This window comes from Molothrus aeneus, chromosome 2, assembly GCF_037042795.1.
Source record: "Molothrus aeneus isolate 106 chromosome 2, BPBGC_Maene_1.0, whole genome shotgun sequence".
NCBI lineage: Eukaryota > Metazoa > Chordata > Aves > Passeriformes > Icteridae > Molothrus > Molothrus aeneus.
Window position 1 is genome coordinate 77390090 of NC_089647.1, and position 21917 is coordinate 77412006.

The 21917-nt window shown below is 35.1% G+C and overlaps 1 protein-coding gene across 2 annotated transcripts in view; it reads right to left on the reverse strand.

Moving 5' to 3' along the window:
• DOCK9 (dedicator of cytokinesis 9) overlaps positions 1–21917 on the reverse strand; it is a 76341-nt gene that overhangs the window by 50382 nt on the left and 4042 nt on the right. For both annotated transcript variants that reach the window (XM_066545137.1, XM_066545136.1), the window contains exons 2-12: positions 18150–18239; positions 16358–16440; positions 15193–15262; positions 11090–11185; positions 10362–10496; positions 6624–6798; positions 5273–5340; positions 1343–1417; positions 1109–1249; positions 534–734; positions 284–406 (exon numbers count right to left, since the gene is read on the reverse strand). In XM_066545137.1, the coding sequence (XP_066401234.1) occupies positions 284–406; positions 534–734; positions 1109–1249; positions 1343–1417; positions 5273–5340; positions 6624–6798; positions 10362–10496; positions 11090–11185; positions 15193–15262; positions 16358–16440; positions 18150–18239 (1257 nt within the window). The remainder of the gene's footprint in view (positions 1–283; positions 407–533; positions 735–1108; positions 1250–1342; positions 1418–5272; positions 5341–6623; positions 6799–10361; positions 10497–11089; positions 11186–15192; positions 15263–16357; positions 16441–18149; positions 18240–21917) is intronic.

The following is a 21917-nucleotide window of genomic DNA, read 5'->3' on the forward strand; positions in this document are numbered from 1 at the left end:
CACACTGAAGTCAAATATTCTTTTGTCAAAAAAGTTTACTTAAAGGCATTCTAAAAATTACATTGTCATAATTATAAAAAGTGAAATGAATGTTTCCAATAAAATGTTCCTTTATCTAGAATGTAATAATAGTTACTTGAAATAACTACAACTTACTAAATCAAATTATCCACTTACGTGAATTTACTATAAAACAACTAAGATTTTGATTTATAGCTATTAATTTGAAATCAATCTGGTTTGCCTCAGCATTTTTTTCACTCCACAGAAGAAAATAACATACCTTTGATGAATCTGAACTTTTCATGTATGGCTCAGCACAATGTGCAATACTTCCCTGTAGCACCTTTTCTATTCTAGCCACAAGGAAAATGTCAGTATGAGGACATGTGACTGAGAATATTCCCTAGAGATAAAACAAGAGAGAAATAAAGAAGGAAACTGCAAATTTTACATCACATAATAGAAAGCAAATGAAATCGTGCAGGAAACTTGCATCCAAAATCCTACTAGTTCAGGTTCCTAGCTCTTACCTGCTTTGGATATTGCAAGACAGTTTCATGAATGTCCTGAATTCTGTGTAAGCTGTCACCACTGCCATTCATCATTTGTTGAGATGCACTGGACAGCATGTGCCTTACTGAGGCATGGTTCAAATCAACATGGAAATCTGCTGAAATCTTCCTGTTGTTTTTAATATCAAAAAGTGACAGTGTGACAAAGAAAGGCTCTACCTAGACATTAAAAAAAAAAAGAAAAAGAGAAAGAATCAAGTGACAGTGCTGGCATCTAGATCACTGTAAAAATGTGTATGAAAAAAAGATAAGTAATATTTTCATGAACACATATGGCCATCACCCTAGGTATTACTGACAACATGTAAAAGACATTGAAAGAAAAGATTGTCTCTCCACCACCCAACAAAAATATTAGCAGCAAAGTTACTTTATGTAGATTTAGGCCTTCATTGTGATTTAAAAGAGCAAAAATCCCCATAATATACATTTCTCAATCACAACAAGGAATCGCTGCCATTAAGGATAGCGCCAACTAAATATCGGGACATTTATTTCCAAATTAACAGAAAGTAATTAGATTAATTATTTACATTTGTTGTTGGTCCTTCTTCATTTTCTGCAACACAGCTTTGCAAATTAAAAGATAAATCATTACACCTTACAAGAATTTTTTTTCCAAATTTTTCTTCAAATGGCTTCACTTCTGGTTCAATACTAGAAAAGTCAAGTTTCTATAAAAAAAGAAAATAAATATTAAGTTAAGTTTGCTTTCATCTCAAAAGGATCAACATAAAATACCCTTGCTTCCTTGTAAGAAGTCTAACCTGTGCATCTGGATCCAAGGCAAAAAGTTTAACTCTGCTTTCAGTTTTCAGCTTGATTTCTGCTTCTCTGGTACTCTGTTCAAAATAAGAAAAAAGGTCTTGATATCACACTATTAAAGTGAGCTTTAATTTCATGCTTTTTTCTGTGATGTTCAAGCCTCCATACATTTTTGATTCATGCATTCATTTCTCCCTTGCTGAGCTTTGTACCTACATTGATCAAACATGACTAAGCACAAAGTGAGAGTCTCTTCTCCTAATGCTTTTTTCCAGCCCTAGAAGTACAAAACCTTACATCAGCAACATATAACCTTCCATGCTCATGAGAAGTACACTTCAGTGTAATTTATATATCTGCCTCCTCAAACAATAACCTCCATAATCCTATTTTATTTAAATAAAAACACATACTATGACTACAGGTTAAAGGTCAGAGTTATCCTGAGACCATAAGATTGCTGAGGAAACAACAGATCACCTAAATTAAGAAACACCATCATAGTTTTCTTTCTTTTTTTCTTTTTGTTGGTTGCTTTTTTTTAACTTTTCTTGAGCTCTACAGCCAAAGAAGTGGTTTTCCTGTGGGCAGCTGGAGAAAACCCAAAAACTTCCAAAAGATAAACCCCTCACATTTAAAAGTTACCTTGCAGAGTTCACTGGGATTTATAGATACTATAAATACTATACTATAGATACTATCTTTTAACAGTAAAACAAAAGTGAAATGGAACAAAATAGAATGTGAAGACTGTGTACATAGGTTACCTTTGTTTGAAAAAGGAATTATTTAAAGAGCATTCTATGATTTTTAAAGTCACAGGATAGGACAAATGAACATGTGCTAAAATTACCCATGCAGGAGAAATGCCATTCTTAAAGTAGCAGCTGGCTAAATGAGGATACAAAATATTACATTACAGGCAGGTGTTCTTTTTGGATCAGCCTGTATGGGTTAAAAGAAATTACAACCCAAAATGCTCATCACTGACCATCAGCAGGAAGTGATCTACTGTCTACATCTGCTTTGCTGGAGACTGAAGCAACTTCTACTATGTCTCAAGAGAAAGAAAAGAAAACAAAAGAACAATCTCTAAGAGCTCATAACCATATTTTTAGGTTGATAACAGGAATTTTAAAAAATAATTTGGTTTAGAGGATGTATAACAGAAGAGAAAATTCTGAGGTTCTATTTTGAATATAAATGTTCCAATGGTTTTCATTTACTTTACTTTTCTAACTTTAACACAAAAAGAAGAAAAGAGGAGAGTTGCTGTGAAAGAGACGACCCAGATACTCAATACCAGCACAGTACTGTCAGAATTAGCTTGTTGAACAACTGGTATAATTGGAAAATACAGGAAATGTGAAAAAATTTAAGGGTGGCAAGAAAGTTGTGTGCATATTTTGCAAAGGTAAAATTTAGTGGCAAGAACTGAGGAGGAAGATTGCCCAGCCATAGGAGCCAGACAGAAATTGCTTCAGCTAAAGCATTTTGAATAGTTTTAGATTCTTTAGTGTTTTGTGCAGGAAGACCAGATGATTATATGCATGTTTGACTGACAGAACAGGGGCAGCTGTCAGAACTCAAGAACTGAAAATGCATGAACCTGGAACCTGTTACCATGAACCCTGTCTACAGCACATCAGTGGCTCTGCGATTTTATTGCCTCATCTGTAAAACTGAGACAGTATTTTCCCACCTCAAGGTATTCTGGGACCAATAATGGTTAAGGAGGTGCTTGGGCACACTGATCATGACAGTCACAGCTACTTCAGAGGCCTAATTTATTTTAAGATTAATAAATGCAACAAAAACAAACAACCCCAACCAACCACAAAAAAAATCTACTACAAAACCCCTTCATTCACTCCTGGTAGTTAAAATACAGATTAATGGAACATGAAATAGGTAGGAAAGACAGATTGAGACAGATGTGTGTGCATCTAAGCACTAAAGTGCAAAGTACCATCTTATTTAGTTTATGTTATGAACTAACAGCTATTGATAGAAAAATGAAGGCTTGGAGATATATGTACTCACAAGGGTTAAACCTTTCCTAGGAAATCTGTTTTTTCCCCCACTGTCAGGTGCTCTACAATCATCCCTGAAGGAATTTCTCTCTCCTCATAAGGATATGAGGTCAGCTATTGTGAAATTTTCCTCCTAGAACTAACAACAATAATAGAGCAACTATAACTCTTCTCAAAGAAAGCCCAATGCCCTGCAAGGCTTCCACTGGGGAAAAAAGAACCAAATCCAAACAACAGCTGAAAAGACAAGGCAAGAAAGAATAGAGGACAGAAAAATCCTCCAAACAAACACCATTTATCTAAAGCAATCAAGTTAAGACACAAAGAGTAATGAAAATGGGCAGAGTTTTCCCTGTAATTTTCCTCAGGAAAAAAAGGGCTACAAAAATACATTAGAGGAAATTATTTTGAAAGGCAATGTTTAGGAAAGGTGAATTGGAAGGGGAAATTAAAAAAAATATTTTGAAGGAAACAGAAATGTAAATGGTTATAACAATGGAATAAATAATAATAATAAAACATGCCAGCGCTTGAAGAACTGAGCAAAAATAATATTCTAGCAAATAACGAGCTTTAAGAGCTGCATGCTTCTGATCCAAAAGTTATGGAAACATGAAGTGGCAGCTGGAGTACAAAAACTATATGCAGCCCTGAAGTAAAGTCCCCTCTGTAAGGAATATGGACCATAAGCATTATAATAACTGACTGGGAAGAAAGAAAAATCTTCCACAGAATAAGAGCATCTAATTTTGTATTTATTTCTGAAACAAATTTTCATGGTCTCATGCAAATATGCTATTTGATGCTTACAGCCATTCCTAGGAAGCTTTGATTATATGCTCCACAATCCAAATTAACTTCCAATTACAGCCATAGCTGGAGCTAGATTATCACATAACAGCTTTTTGTGTACATGTGCTGAATTGATTACAAAGCAGTAACAGAAAGAATTAAGTCAGCCAACCAATTTGGGTGCTAAAAGCTTGTTAATGTATTCTGACTGGATCCTTTGATATGTTTTAGCTACTGTAGTAAATAGAATTTGGTTTGCTTATTCTCAGCTCATAAGCTGTACTACTTTCAGGAGGAGTTACTAGGTCAGACAGATCCTCAGGAAAATAAGGGAGAGCATTCCAGAGAATGGTCAAGCAGAAAAGTTTCAATACTCCAGGCTGTACCACATAGAAGAAAGAGTAAGGAAGTCACAGGAAGGAGTTTGGATTCTGCAGCTTCAATAAAAAAGGTCACCAGTTTAAGTTCTTGGGTGACTTAACAAAAATTTCTCCTTTACAAAATTCACAAAACCAACTGCAACACAGAATTCATTGATTTAACTGAAAGTCTGCAAATGGGCTGAGGAAGAGTTACTGTTATTTTCTATTTGGTTCCATTTTATTTCATGGTTGTTTATATCACACTTCACTAAGAAAAAAATTGGAAAGCAAGAACCATGGCAACACAGGAAACATCCATTAACCTGCCAGTTCATTATAAACACAAACATCTTAAAATACATTCACTTCATCACTGCTATTCAGCTGCCCTGGATTTTTAAGTCTAAAAATAAAATTTGACTTTAGTATAACTAGATTTCTATAGAAACACGTTAACACTTACCTGAATGCAATAAACCAATACAAAATATAACGAATTAATAAAATAAGACATGCTGAATTTAAACAGCATATTAAGATTTATATAGGAAACTTCAAGACAATATCTCATTTCCTTCCAAAAGCAGAAAATAATGAAGCTCAAAAACCACACCTCATAAAAGAGCTCCTAAGCTTTCCAAGCACCACAAGCTACAAGCCAATGCCTTACCTTTACTGAAAGTTCATGTGGTTAACTTAGGTTTAATACTTTATATCCCAAGTTGACATTTACAATATATATTACCTTGGCAATTTCAGGATAGTAGTTATCAAAACTACTTGATGAGCTTTCCAGTTTGCTTTGTTCATCATCTGAAATTATAAAACTCATTTTAAAATAAATATAAAAATTCAAATGTGCTGACAAAACTCCATAGCAAAAGAATCTAATCTTTTTTAATCTCCTACCCCCTCAAAAATGACAACCATTAATATAAATAGGTTGTGGACAACTGCATCATTTTGATGTAGTGATTCTTGAAAGATGTAACTAGTTACAAAAATCATTAAAGTAGCAGTTATTTCTAATCTTACCAGAAGACATCTTTAATTTTAATATCTGCATGAGGCAAACAGATGCTCAGTGCACAAACTTGCATTACTCTTTCCACAATGCATTGTAACTTGATTTCAAAACAAGTTCCCTCTGTTCATTAGGTTCCCAGCTCTACTCAGCAACAGTTACTGGATTTACAAAGCAGCCATTCAGTTAGCTATAAACATCTTGCAGTGCTAAGGTCAACTAAGGACCACAGACTAAAATGTCTTTCCCAGAGCTAGATGCTTCTCCTTTTCAGATCTGTTTTTGTTGCAAACATCACACTAAATTCTGACAGTCTTTGAAGACTGTGATATCTCATTTTAAACTCTAATGATCCCTTTTGGTACTTTGAACTATCTATAAAAAAACAACCTTCTATAATATCCTCCAGGTTCTTTTGGATATGCATACAGTAGAGTTCACACCAGTTTCCCTCCCCATCCACCCTCAAGAGGAAAAGTGAACGAGAGGACATCTAGATTACCCTTTTGTCACTGAGATACTGGTGACATACACTGCATTCCTTACAGATACCTGCCTGACCTATTCTTAAAGGGCTCCAACAGAAAGGATTCTACACCCAAGCAGTCTATTTCAATACTTGCAGGAAATATTTGTGGTCAAGGGAATTAAATTTAAATTTAAGCCCCATATTGTAACCACCATTTCTACCTACAGTGACCACAGAACAGATTATTTCATTTTCAGCAGCATTTTACACATTCCAAAACAAGTCCATCCTAAGTTTATTTTCTTCCTTAAACTGCCTCAGTCCTGATTCTACATTGTGGGTTCTACTTTTCTAGACCTAATCAATCTCATAATTATTTTGTGGACTTGACTCAACTGGAATCAATACAGAACAGTACTGTTTTAATGCCCAAAAGGTTAAAATGCTCATCAGTTGAAGTGGACAGTGAAAAGACCTGTAATTTTTATGACCAAAGAAAACAACAACAACAAAAAAATTTAGCCACATGAAAGCCCTTCTTTCCAAAATGCAGGTAAGAAGACATGGTCACATAACATCAGCCTTGCTGCAAACCCTGCTTACCTTCATGGGACTCGCCATTTCTTTTTTCTTGCATTGCAGCCTCAAAGTTAAGCTGAAGGATTTTGTTCAGAGTGTTTATCCACTCTTCCATTTCAAGTTCACTGTCTGCAGCTAAAAGGAAACTACTCTTGTCTTGCATCTTGAGCTCAAATGCGAAACGTCTGACCTTATTGTTCTATAAGAAAATAAAAGACCTGTGTAGCACTTGACATACTGTCTAACCACTATCAGAGGAAGTTACACATATTTCAGATATTCTATACAAAAATAGTTTGGTATTTTGAAAAAATGTGTTATAATGACACTTTTTTCTCTCTAACATTTGACCTTTTGAAGTTATTCACAGCACTGCAACGAGTGCAAGTAGGAAAGAGAACAGCCTGTATTCCAGTTTCCAGTCATCATTCTGCTTGCAATCATTTTATAAAAACCCAAAAGATCCCATTTTCAAATCTTTATGTACTCAGATCACCTAGAAATGAAGCTAACTAAGGTCTACTGAAAAAAAAAAAAGAAAACAAAAAGCATGAAATGCTATTATATTTGAGTGACAACTGTTTTCAGACTGGGCTTTTACACTGGAGGCAAAATTATAACCAACAGCAACCTCAAATGCCCCAATATTGTTAGTCATATAGATATACATAAAATTGTGAATCAGTTCCTCTTTTTCTTCCTCAACCATTTCTGTCATCCTTTTCTGCACAATTTAAACCAGGGTTTCAAATGCTACTTAGCCTGACTCATGTTTCTGGGAATGAATTCAAAAGTCTTAAATGAAAATTCTATATTATCAGCAATTTAGTTTTACAAATTGATAATGCATTAGATAAACATTAAAATTAACAGTAAGGCAGACTTAATGGTTGGGGGATTTTTTGTTTAAGTTAAATTAAATGCCAAATTACATATAAGTTTCATTGTATCTCTGATTCTTCAATTAACTACTTGTTGACAAAACAGTCAACTGTCTACCAAAGTTGAGTTTCTGTCAAGCATACAAACAAAAGTGTGGACTTCAGACAGACCTAAGGCAATCCTACCAGCTGAAGTCAGTGCTGAAATAAATGGAAAATCCTGAGAAAAGTAAACCTCTATGTGTCACAGTATAAAGCCTTGACAGAGGCATGTGACAGATGTCACAGATCTTAGATTTCACAAAACACTGAATTAGATCAACTATACCTACACATATGGCTGAATGTGTGAATAGATGCTCCACATCTATAATCAGAAAAGTCTCTATATAATTTAGTATTAAATCAAAAAACCCAACAAAACAAAACCAAAACCAAGTCTGAAAACACCAAACAGAATTACGGGAATTTCAATCTCGTATTTAAGTTTGGGGAAAAAAAGAAATCCACTCAAACCAAATACTCCAACCAAATAAAAACCCCACTATTGCACAAATTTAGCATTCCTCTTAAAACACGTTCTGATGAAGCAGCATATTCTGGTCTAACTTCATGTCTATAAGTGAAGTCAGTATTTTTCTCTTAGGCATCTACTGTCTTTGAAATAATAAGTAAGCAAATGCACTGAATGAACTCAGACCAGGGGAGTGTTATAGCAATGCAGTAGGAACTAATCTCTCCTCACTGAAAAGACTGACTCTGAAACAAGTAGTTTCATTCCAAGAACAAAATCTTGTAAGCATAACTACCTAAGAAAAACCATTTCTATGAATTCCACGTCAGACTACTTCAAAGTAAGAGGGCTGGGATCCTTACACATTTTTTCCTTTGTTTTCCTCTTCTGTTAAATGGAAGTGCAATTTCTACTGTGTAGATACCACTTTCTTCCCATATGAGTTTTTAAATGCTAATTCAACACCAACAGTAAGGAACAGTAAAACAATAACGTCAGCCAGAAAGGATACAGGACATAATATAAGACAATAAAACTACATGTCTGGAATTGGGACAATATTTGATAGTTTAAATCAGCATTTACTTGCTCCCCACCAAAAATTCAAGTGAAGAAAAGAGTTATTTCCAAACCCTTTTATTCTAGCCACTGAATAACTACTTGGCTTCTTGGAAGTGAGCATTAACTGGTTTTGATTTTACACATGATGTTAATTCATAACTAGTCTCAAATTTTTACACGCAGTTTTGAAGACCAGGTACCAAGATGATCACTGAGGGTACTGTACAATACAGTACAGCATTACGAGACATAGCCAAGTATAAATTTTAAAGCATCCAAAGTACAGTTTTACTTAGAGATGACTGTATCAGCCCTACTTGCAGAAGAACAAAAGAAACAGTAATGCATTGTTTGTTTTAAAAAGCAAGCTTCTGGCAGAGTCTGAGGAAACTTGAGGTTAATTGGATTGAACTGCCGGAACAGAAAGTATGGAACAGTATGAAAGTATGTGTGAGGAAAAGAGATTTTCAGGTTTTAAATCTCAAATGAGAGAAGAGTTAGAGGTTAGAAGGGGCCTCTGGTCGTCATTTCATCCAACACTCCCTCCTCAAGCACAGCCAATTAGAGCCATTTAGCACAGCATCGTGGCCAGGGAGCTTTTGAACATCTCCAAGGATGGAGACTCCAAACCTCTCTGGGCAACCTGTGCCAGTGCTCAGTCACCCCCACAGTGAAAAAGTGTCCCCTGATGTTCAGAGGGATCCTCCTGTGTTTCAGGTTGTGCCTGTTGCCTCCAGCCCTGTCACTGGGCAGCACTGGGCAGAGCCTGGCTCTCTCCTCTTTGCACCTTCCATCAGTATTTGTATTTATTGATGAGACTACAGCTGTGTTTAGGAACCACTTTTGTGTTTGTTGGCTTGTTTTAAAAACACAAATTAAATTCACTTCAGTGGAATTGGCCAGAATTATATCTCTAAGGCAAAATAATTCCTGTAAAATTATATATATAACTTGCAATATGATAAAATTTATTACAGTTATAAGATTTTAATAGAAGTTACCTATTAAATGTGTATCCAAAAGACAATATTACAATATTTGCAGGGCAAAAATCCTCTGTAAAGCTGTTTTATCTCTTTGTGTAAATCTCCAAACAACTTTATGTTACAAAAATATTATTTAACCAATACATTTTTATTAAACTTTGCCTATTTCTTTATTTATTCTGCAAGTTAAAAAAAACCCCAAGACCCATGGGGTTTTTCCAGGTATGCTGTGCCTAACAGAACAGTTACATGCTGTACTATAAGTACATAGCAGAATCACAAAAAAAATGAAAAACAATCTTTTCTTTGGCACTTGCTACTGACAAACATTTTACCAAAGCCCTTAACTTTTCAAAATAAAGAAAAGCACAAAAAAGTAACATTAGAAAGGTCAAATGAAAGCATCTGGAAGGGTGTTTGAATTCAATACAACTCCTGCAACAAAAATCCCACACAAGAAGCTATGAAAAACATTTTACAGCTCATGCAAGCACAAAATCTAACTGAAATGAACTTCAATTTTATGCTGTCATTACTTTGCCAAGTTTGGGGTTCTTTGTGCATTTGCCTTTGAATTTGGTTTGCTAAATACTTGACATCAACCAGTAATTTATGTTCTTTTCAGAAAGATTTCAAAAATTCAGTCTCCTGCCCTTTGAAATGTTGTTCACTACTTTGGCAAGATGCAGCCTGTCTACTTGTTTCTCTGCATAATAGGTACTTATCTACATTCAACAACACTAATCTATATTTTAAATAAAATTTCACTTGCTAATAAATATCAAATTAATTGGCAAACAGGCAGAATAATTATAATTACCTGAACCACTCCCATGCATGAATCTAGAAATATTGATCCTTTAGGTTCTTTTGATATTTTTTCATCTTTGTAGAAATTGAGATTATAGGATCCATCACCAAGCTGGATTAAGTGGAAAAATCTTCTTTTAAATGACTAGTGAAAAGAAAGGAGGGAAGAACAGTGACAACACAAGTATCAATTAGCTTCACATTATATACCCAAAAGTGCTATTTAAATAGTAGGTAAGAGAAAAAAAGTTTTTATTTATAGATAACATAGTCAGTATCTGCAGAAAAGAAAACAGAAACCATTAATTTAAAAAAAATTAAGTTATGATATCTGCAGCAGGACTGTACTATATCATTTGACTATTTCTGACCTATTGAAAGGTATTTAAAACTGACTCTATAACATACATAAGAGGCATATTAAAAATTATAGTTTTATATAAAATACAAACAAATAAACTCCCATCAATATTACACAGTCCTTTTCCACTAAAATCACACAAGGGTACAGTTAGGAAAATTTTACTCCTCCCACATATTAGATTTTTCATGGCTTTTTTTTCTGATTTACATAAAATAAAAGCAAGGTTTCAGATATATGAAGTACATACAAGCTTCCCTCTTTCTCTTCATCTGTTTTTTTTTAGAACTAAACCACAGATTCACCTCTCCAAGGCCCAGGGATATTGAATATCAGTGCTCAGGTTTTTGTTATATGTCAGATAGTCTTAAACTTACTCTCATTGTCACACTGATTGCACTGTTCATGTTGCCTTTGTACAGCCATCCTTGTTTTGTTATTCCACCCTTCTGAGACCCAAGAGATGCTGCATCCTGGAGATGAAGAAAGGAATACAGGGAAAGGAAGAAAGAAAAAAAGAAGAAAAAAGAAAAGGTAAGTGTTTGTATCACAGTCTGTGTAGTATTTATCAGTAATTTCAGAAGTAATTTTAGAAGTTGGAATAACTATGGTCATAACATAATGATAATAATGTACCATGAGTCCCTGCTGAAATGCTATAGCTTTTCCATTATTTTATTTAAAGAACTGGCATGAGATTGACCTCATCTAACTTTTACTATGTAATCTGGCCACTTCTACAGGCTTTATCTACAGCCAACAGGATGATCCAGCCTATAGATAGCTACATGTTAGTCCAGACAAATCCCAATAAAACAGGGGAATGAGCAAACTTAACAAGTCAAAACTTAAAACATTTGCTTACATTTACCTTGTAACCTTTTTCACAGAGTGTAAGAATTTTCACCAATTTCTATTGCCAAAAAGAACAATGCAAACACATGCTTATCCAAAACTTCAATCAAGATTTCTCAAACCATTTTGCTTTACATACATTACTTCAAAAGCATTACTTTCTTAAGAATTTAGAGAATTAATTCTTGAATTGGGTCTGCCCTTTTACAGATCAGAATCAAAGCTTTGCAGAGAGAACAAGACTGAACTTGGCAGTGATGGCAAGTTCACAAACAGCAGATCCAATGCAAGCATCACACATCACACCCACTGCCTGTACCCCACATCCATCTGCCAGGGGAGGGAACTGAATGACTGCATCTAAAACCTTAGGATGTTAACAACTACCAAAAAGCAGCCCTCTGCAATCAAAACAGATCAAAAAGACTGATTTATAACTGCCACAGAATAAATATTAAATCACCAGTTCCAAGTAATCTCTTAGAGTACTACGAAGCTGATGTTACCATGGTTTCCAGTTGATATAGCCCATTTTGAAACAAAACTACTAATGAATTAGACATGTAGGAGGATTTTCATCCATATAAAGGAGAAATATTCCTGGTAATTTTTTTTTACTGAAATATTCAGAATTAGCTGAGCATCCAGCTGAAAATAAAATCACAAAACATCCTTGAGTACCTCAAGTATTTTTCTAATTCCTTTCCTTGGCTGTTAAAGAAAACATGCAAAAAAAACTGATTATAAAAGGGGGAGAGAGTCACTAGTTCAAAAACTGAACATTAAACCAAATCTTGGAATAACATTAATTTGTTTCTGGAACTGAATCAAGGAACATACAGTAAAATGTTACTAGGTAATTTATTTACAGATTATTTGGTCTGTCTAACTTGCATATTTGTAAGCATATGAACATGTGAACTTCAAAAAACTGTGAACAGAAGGCAAGAGATGCATGCATCAATCTGACCTTTTAAAATTATAGTCAGCTTGGGACTATTGAAGTTAGGCCCAGTAAGGATGACATGGTCATCATCATAGCATCTGATAATGGTCCAAAGGCATAGAACAGAAATGCTCAGTAAATTTTCATGTGCCCCAAAGAGTCTCACTGTCCAAGCAACCCAGTTATCATTTTTCCATATTTTCAAGTCATTAGCCTCCACTGCTGTTGTATTACCTAGATAGTTATTTTTCTTGTACAAGAATAAAGACACAGACACAACTTAAAACACTGGGTTTCCAAATATGACTCTGTATGACTCTTCACCTCCCCTAGCATGAGTTATCCCCAAGGAAAGGGTGGGTTTAAATCACCTTTACAAGTGTAAGGCCATGAGTAGATGATGAGTTATTGTCAAAACTTGGCACAAAACAGCCAATGCTTTTCTGTAATTGCACAAACCATGCATAGGATCACCTCACATGACTAAGATTCATTCATTACCTGAGATAACAAAAATTAAGATTTAGCTCTATTAAGACTCCAGTTCCCAGTCTCTGAGGTGCACAATTTCCCAACTCTGTTGAGCTGCATGCTGTTTTCTAGCAATAGAACTGAGCATCATTTGGGCCTCTCTAGTTACAGCATTTCTTCTGTTAGGCAGAATTCCTGCCTAGAGAGCCAAAAAGCTACTGAATCTTTCCAGCTGACCATCTGTTCATACAAAGGAACCCAGGATCCAGTTGTTAACACACCACTCTCACACTGAAAACATACTTCCTGTTTCCAACTGGTAAGGTAATTTCCTCACTTTTATCATTGCTGCTGCACACTGTGCTGCACTTTTAACAGTGATCTTTCCCACAAACTTGGCTCCAAAGTTTACTTCAACAGCAACTGTTTCAACAAAAACAATCCTGTATCTTGATCCCATATCAGATTGAAAAATTCCATTTGCAAACATCAACCTGATGGCCTGATAGCCTGAATTAATTTTGGATAGGTAATTTTCTCCTTTTTAATGATGTATGATTAAACTAATATTTATCTGATTTTCCTCCAATTTTTAATCACTTTTAGCTTTTTGTTTTCTATGATTCTCTTAATAAATCAGCTTTCTTCAAACACAAACAAAAGCGAAACAAAAGGACCAAACAACTCTCAATCTAAGGTTTGCATCTGTGCTTTTTGGCATAGAAAGATATTCATGTCTGAAACAAACACCTCTGGCATTAGGTCTTCCCTTGATGAAAGAATTTATGTCCCCCCACTGTATTGTACCACTAACTTCCCTTTTCCTCCTAGCATGTCCTTTTCTTGTGTTTATTTTCTAAGTTCCTCAAGGAGCAGCAGAGCTCTCCTCCAGTGACTGTACTTCTGAAAGAGATACCCTGTTCCTGCCTATTCTTACAGGACACAGGCACTCCTCTCTACCTACATTTCCTAATAAAACACATACTACCTGCTAATAACCAAATTATAGTTTTTCAGTGTTTCACTAACTCTACCCATAATGTATTTCATGGTTAGAATTATAGTCAATTATACACCCATTTAATTTTTTAGTGCTTAACTCACTGTTTTCTAATACACTTCTGTTGTCAGAAATATTATCACAGTAAATAATGTCAAGTCTTTTAAATGTCAGTATAATAGTAATCATAATTATTCCCATCCTACAAAGAGGAGGTTTTGGATATAGATACATAAAGTTATTTGTCCAGATATCACAGTGCAGATTAATAGCAGTGCTGGATAAATGTCAGCCTGGGACTCTCTGCTTGGGAATCTATCTACTCAGATGAATTCCCCAAACAACTTCTTCACATTTAATCCTTTCATTTCATATGCAGCAGTTCTGAGTACCAGGAATTTAGAAGCAAAGTAATTGCCAAGAGGCAAAAAAAAAAACACAAAAAAGAAAAATTCTTTTATTTTCATTCTTGTTTGAGATGGAAGAGTTCAAGTAACTGTAAGAAAAGGTAACAGTGGCATTTAAAAACGTATTTTGGAACAGGGTGTGGTAAAAAATAAATAAATCACAAAAATAACAGAGGCAGTTGCTGAAAAAAAAAGTCTTTGGCATTCTAAATATACTTGAAAATTGCTTGATGCTATACAACTCTCCCTACGTCAACAACACCAGAGAACATATCTAGGAGTTTTAGTCAATTTTTAAAGCCTTTGTTTCCATGACAGCTCCTCAAGTCTTATCCTGCGCTCATATTTGTGATGAATTGATTTTAGCTCAGACACACACAGTATGCTATACTGTCATGCATGCTGAAGTGTGTGTGCTGTTGTTGTGCTGGAACAGATTCACCTATGATTTTATTCAATTCCATGATTAAACTGCAGGAAACACCTCCCTCTGGAAACCTGCCTACATAGACACAGTATAAAAAAGATTTTATGACAGCTGAAGGATTATATGTCACCAAGCACTAAAACTTCAATTTTATTATCTGTCAAAACTTTTTCTGGCTCACCTGACAGATCTCCAGAGAACAAGGTTATTTGAAAGGAGACAAGAAAAATAACTGATTTGTTTCCCAATAAGGTGGTTCAAGCTAATCTTTGTTTTCATGTACTGACATCAACACTTAACCAAACTCACAACCTCTACACACCCAACATTCTTTAATGAAAACAAGAGAAAGTAAGGAATTGCTATTATCTCACCTCATCTTTATCTGCTTCTTCATCCACTTCATATAAATGAACAGGAAGCTTGTCTGGCTTTGTCCCTTTACTACAAAAGAAAAAGCTTCTGAAGTACTAGGAACTTTGTTATTACTTACGTATTTTATTGAGGCAAAAAATTTAGATGTTCTTTTCCTACTGAAGAGGAAAAAGCACAAGAATAACTAAGTAAAAGCATGTATTTTTCATTAATTCTACTTCTTAGAAAGCAATTTTCCTCATTTGTACATCTGGCAGCCATGTCCTTTTTGCTCTGTTTGTTACTGTGCTAAAGTGTAACTCAAGAGAACAGATGCCTTCTCATTCACTGCACTCCTAATATCTTATCAGTAAGAATTCATACCTGCAACCAGTGGCTCCTTGCAGGACAATGCATTTTTTTAAATTCCTATTGTGGTTGCTGTTCAGGGCAAGTGAAAACCAGGTACTGCCTTGTACAAAACCTATGAGTAGATCAGAACTCTCCAAAGGGCAAGATAACTATTTCTTAACTGATAGATGCAGGAGAGCAATCAGGGAAGACATAGATCTTCCAGAGCTGGGGTATTCAGGGTATTTAGCCACTCTCAGACATTCTGAATTAAGGTTCTAATCTCTATACTCTTCCTACAAAATTTTGAAAAAGTGGGAAAACATTTCTCTAGCAGATGGTTTAGAAAGTTTGTAACAGATGTCGGCTAGGCTTGTACTTTGAATCATCCTTGTGAAAACCTGCTCCAACCATCTCAGTTAGGTTCTATTCCCCAAGCTCCCAAAGGGAGTTCCAAAAGCTGCCTTTGAAACAATGAAAACAGGATATTACCATTTTAGGTTCATCTAAACATTAGCCTGTTTTAGTTATCATACTCAAAGTCACATTGTCAATGATACAATGTCTTGTTTTCATTTGCCTGTTAACAAGGCAATGTTATGACAGTACCTTCCCAGCAAATGGTTTAACATGATATTACACATTCAAGTTCATCAATTCCATCCAACAAGTCTTTATCATCTCTACTGACCATTAAATATGGATATAGCATATTTCAGTTTATATATCATACATATTAATATACTTCTCTAATAAATAAGTCTATATTAAATGCAAAATTCCTCCACAATTTCAATTTATCATACCACTAAACAAACTAAGTAACATACTTACTTTGGAAGCTGTCGAAACTCTCCTGAGTAATCTTCATATCTATAGTTAACAATATGCCAGTCTGAATTGTAGGTTTTGATGCACTGTTTAAATGAAAACCAAGTATCAATATTAACTGGAAGAGGATTAAAGGCATTCAATAGACACAGGACAAGAAAATCTCTTAAGATATGTCTGTTTATGAACTATTATGGTTACATATCAATCTCTGAAAATTCTGTACACTTCCTTTCTTTTGCAATAGTCTAATGCAATTTAGGTTTTTGGAACAAGTTATATGTTTCAATGGAATGTTATGATCCATGCTAGACATGTATTTAATAAAACCAGAAAATGATGAATGCACTCAGCATCTGGATTAACCATCTTCAGTCGTCCAGAAAGTTAAACCAGCATTTTGCTGAAGCTGAAAACATGGCCAAGTCTTTAGAAAACTCTGCTGAAGCTGAAAACATGACTGAGCCCAAAGACAGCTCAGCACAGAAACAGACACCTTATTAAAATAGAATTGTTCAATTGTGCACATAGCGATACAGAAAGCCAAAAACCTATTTTCCTGAATTTATACTTTCAGTGCAATTAAATTAATACTTAAATTTAGACTGCATGCTTGCAGTGGTTGAAAAGCAATTATGTCATTAAGTTCTGATCTAGATCACAGGAAATACCATTTTACTCCACCCATATTGTTACAACATAAAAGTACTGATTTATCTTGGCTTTGAACAAAGTAACATAAAACTGACAAAATCTGTTGACAGAAACCATTCCGTACAAAATTTTATGTTACACAATAAACCTACACATACACAAACACAGCATCCAATAAATTGTAAATATTTTCTTTGTATTTCAAAACACGAGTTTAATACTTGCCAAGCAATTGTTTCAGCAGAAACTCATTAAACTCTATGAATTACTTCTAACACTCCTCCTTCCTCTTGTCTATCCTCTTCAAATTTATCTCAGAAATGTTTAGGTTAGGTATTAAGGGTATTTATCAGTGTGGATAAAACACTTTGATGTAAATTCAGCTATGTGGAGCTCCTTCAGTTTTATTAGAGTTACAACAGACATTTACTTGCTTCAGATGTTAAAATATCAGCTTAAAACATATCAGTAGAAAACACACAGAAAAAAAAGAAAAACAATTGAACCTTTAATTCCTTAAAGGCTTCAACAAGACAATAAATGAAGAACAGCCTCACAAAACCAAAGGAATGCCAACCTAAGCAAACAGTTCTGAGAAACTTTAGGGTTGAGGATGTTTTTTCTACATATAGCATACAAGTTGAACAGTCATAATGAATTTTGGCCTCCACAAGCGTTACAGTTCTGGATACCTCTGTTCCAGCAATCTGTACAAGATTATTTGAAACAAAGTAAGAATGGCTAGTGTGAAAGACTTTATCAGAAAAAACAAGTCACAGTGATTCATTCCAGATTTATTGTAGATCGAATATTATGCATTGAAATCACCCACGTTCATCTGGAAAAGCCAAAAGCATAATGAAGTGGAGGAGAACCATCTGCAAAAGCCAATGACGCAAACAAAAGAATTAAAATCTATCCTGTAAAACTTCTTTTCCAGCCACCAAAGGAAAAAAATACTGGGTTTTAATACTGGGTTTTCCTGGAAATTTTGCCTTGATATAATTGACAAGTGGCAATAAATATTTAGTTCTTTTTCCAGGGCTTATTTTTCTGTTAGTTTTAAATGGTAAATGAAGAAGAGAAACAAGTCAGGTATAATATTGTTATTGCACACAGTGACATGCAACTGCAGTATTACCTCAGTTACAAACAGGCTCTGAGCTTCTTTCTCTGCATTTTCAGGAACCGTTGACCGAATGTATCGACTCTGCCGCTGCAATAATGCTGTCTGATAAACAACAAAAGCAATTAATGAAAATTGCAATTAAAGGGGAGATGACACACTATGGCCACACTCAGTTACACCACTACAATGAAGAGAAGCTCAGCAGAAAACATCCTATGAATATGATGTTTCAGAATAGCCAATTAGTGAGAATTTGCTTTCGTTCAAGCGACATGTTCCTTCTTTCACAATAAGGGCAAGATTGGAATCAGTGAGGAATAGATGCCATAGGACAGTTTTTTCTACTACATTGTCAACATGGAGAAGACAATACAAGAAAAAAATAATTGCACCATGACAACATAACTCAAACATTCTGAAGACAGACATTAAGGTAGTGTTATTACTACACATAAAAACTGTTATTCAAGGAAGGTAAGAAAACCACACCAAAATAAAGAGTAATTCAACTGCAGATCTCAAGCAACAAAAAATGAGACTAGCACTGTTCAGACTCCCAGGTTTAGAGAGAAGGTGTGGGTCACTGAAGTATATACATACTTTAGGCTACCAAGTCAGAACTTATTCCTATCCTATGTCTGAACTCAGAGATGCACAGGAAGGCTACCAGAGAGCAGGAAATTTCTCTGTGACCATGAAATTCTGCTTCTCAGACCTGTGCTGAAGTAAGTCTTAGGATACTTTACATTTGTAAAAGTGAAAAAGATGAAAACTTAACAAAATCTTCTGGACCACAAATGAAAATAACCACACAGCAATAGAAGTTTTTTGCACTATGTGGAAAGGAATCTCATAGCTTAGGCCATCAAAGGTGAGCAAGAGAGTTTTACACAGCCAGGGCCTGGAAGGGGGTTGTGGTCCCTCAACTGTTACTTACAGGACTCCACACATCCAGGAAGGATCAGATAAAAATGTGACAAGAAAAAGCTCCCCAAGTTATATTGAAAAACAAAGTGTGCATAAGTACATTAGCTTAATTTATCTCTGTTGAGAGTCTGATCCATAAGGTGATTATCTTGGTCATTACCAAAGGCTCACTCCATTAACTGGGGGGGGGGTATTTAAGTAAGAACATTCAATTACAGTAAAGATTGAAAAGGAAAAAAATAATCCCATAGTCATGGTCAACTCATTCATCTAGTCTAGAGCACTAAAAGTGACAATGCTGACTTCTTGGGTGGGAGAGGTGGGGAGGTATTAAAAACAAACACCACAAACCCCAAAATATTTCATGGGACCAATAAACCTTGCAAATTACAGTTAAAAGACAAAATACCAAACTGCAAGAAGATACACATTTATATGCTAGCAGCTTTTAAAAATGAAGTTTTCTTAATTCTAGAAATATCTTCAAATCATATTAAGTATTCATTTTCACAAGCTATGGAAATAAAAACTTCTATTTAGAATAATAGACTTCCTTAAGACCAGAATTTCTAGATACTATTCCAATGAAATAGTCTGATATTTTATGAGAAATTATTTATACTTTATATAATGTATAAAAATTACATGCAGTTTTATATATATTCTACAAGCATACAGTTATACCATGCTTTCCTAAAAGAATATTATTTTAAGAAAAACCAGAGACTAAGGTGGCATCTTACCAGGCACTTTTCCTGGGAAACCCATGAACTCATCAACCAAATTTTAACACTGTAGCATAATTTGGTAAAATTGAATTTGCTGAACATACTTTTAAAATGTCTGCTGCAGTTACCCTGCTAGACAACTATCAATACAATACTAAGGGCTTTTTTTCTAGTTGTTCTCACATAATGAGATTTTTTCTTAGTACTGTCTCAATATCAGTGACAAACCAGAAGAATCTTACTTGTCAATTTTGTTCATATTAGTAATTGTCTTAATGCATCTGTCTCCTTCTCAGCACATCCATCAGCTGCAGTAGTGCATCAAAGAGCCAGGAAATGCAATGAGTGAGGTACTGTGATTTAGAGCAAACTCCTGAAAATAATTACTTAAGCAGCACCACAATATTCTATTCTAAAAGAAAGCATGCACATAAATACACATTAAATTCCAAAAGAAAAATAAGGAAAGGAAGGATTGTCTTCTCAACAAACTCTCTTCACAACTACATTGGCTGAACTGTTTTGTAGAAAACAAACTTTTCAACTCTCTGGGTTTGAGTGATCATTTGATTTATGGTAGCCTCAGGAACCATAAAGTGTTTGTCTCATGCTCTCAAAGAAAATTAAAAAACCCTTTTAATTAGTCTGCTGTCAAAACTAAGGAAGGCCACTTTTAACACGAGCCAGGAGTCACAGCACTTACTGAGGCACACACTTAACAGACTTTCACTGACACAACTTCCTGAGTCCCAGGGATTTAGGATATGTTGAGGTCTCAGAAAAGAGAACAGCAGCAAGAACATTTCCCCAAGTCAACCAAGGAGTCCTCACTACTCAAAACCTGATGGAATGTGGATAGTGAACGTGTCCACAAGGAAAGCAGACTGCAATGGATGCTCTTTCTGCCTCAAGGTTGTGTTTGCCAGTGAGACTGTTACCACAGAGGCTCATGCTCTAGATGCAGAGACAGAAACTGTTCTAAAAGACTCAGTGGAAAAGATGGCAAGCTGTGAGATCCTACCCTTAAAATAACCATGTGTCAGAAGTGACTTCACCTTTGCATGGGAAGTGTCAGATCCTTTGTATAGGAAGTGTCAGAACCTGTATTTTAAAGTAATTTCCAAACTAAATTGATTTAGAATAGTTGGCTAAAGACTTAAGGAAAAACACCAAAGAGATTTGAATGGGAAAAAGTAAAAGAGAAATTACTTGGAACATTTCAAAATTAGTTATTTGAGGAGTTTAATTTGTGGTCTCTAAAATAAGGACATTACTTGGATTTTTTTTTTTGCTTTTCCTCTACTGAAGATGTGCCTTCTCATAGAATGACCTGGATTTAGTTTTACTTCTGCAAAGTTGGCACAAGATCTATTTTCAGAAGTACTTAACTCGCATTAAATAAAAGCTGAGAGCTTTAAGTGAAAGTGTGTTAAATCCAAATGGCTCAAACCCAGAAATAACAAAGGTGAAATGATGTCTAAGCTAAAGCACCAAACTGCCTTCAAAATAACACTGTGATAACTTTGCAAAGACAAATTTAATATGGGTAGGAATGCACCCACATTTTATTTGCTACAAGCAAATTTAGCCTGAATTTGCATCATTTGACAGGACAAAGGGGAATGGATTCAAACTGCAAGAAAGCAGTTTAGATGAGATATTAGGATAAAGTTCTTTACTGTGAGGGTGGTGAGTTACTGGAACAGGCTGCCCAGACAAGCCGTGGATGCTCAACCCCGGAGATGCTCAAGGCCAGGCTGGAAAACAAACCAGTGTAGTGGAAGGTGTTCCTGCCTGTGCCAGGGTGTTAGAACAAGATGATCTTTAAGTTTGCTTCCCACCCAAACCCTTCTATGGTTTTATGATGTCCTTTAAAAATGGAGGTAGTACTCAAAACGTATGTATTTTGAAAGAAAAAAAAGTATTTAGATAAAGGGTGACTTATTGCCAAGTACACACTAGTACCGCTTTGGGTTAAGGTTCCTTTAAATAATTTACCACTGTGCAATTAAAATAAACATCATCAGTTTTGCAGTCATTGAGCATATGACTTCAACGTGACCACTACCACGAAGGTGGCCTGTTTTAAACTAATGCCATTTTGTTATGAAGCCATTTCATTATT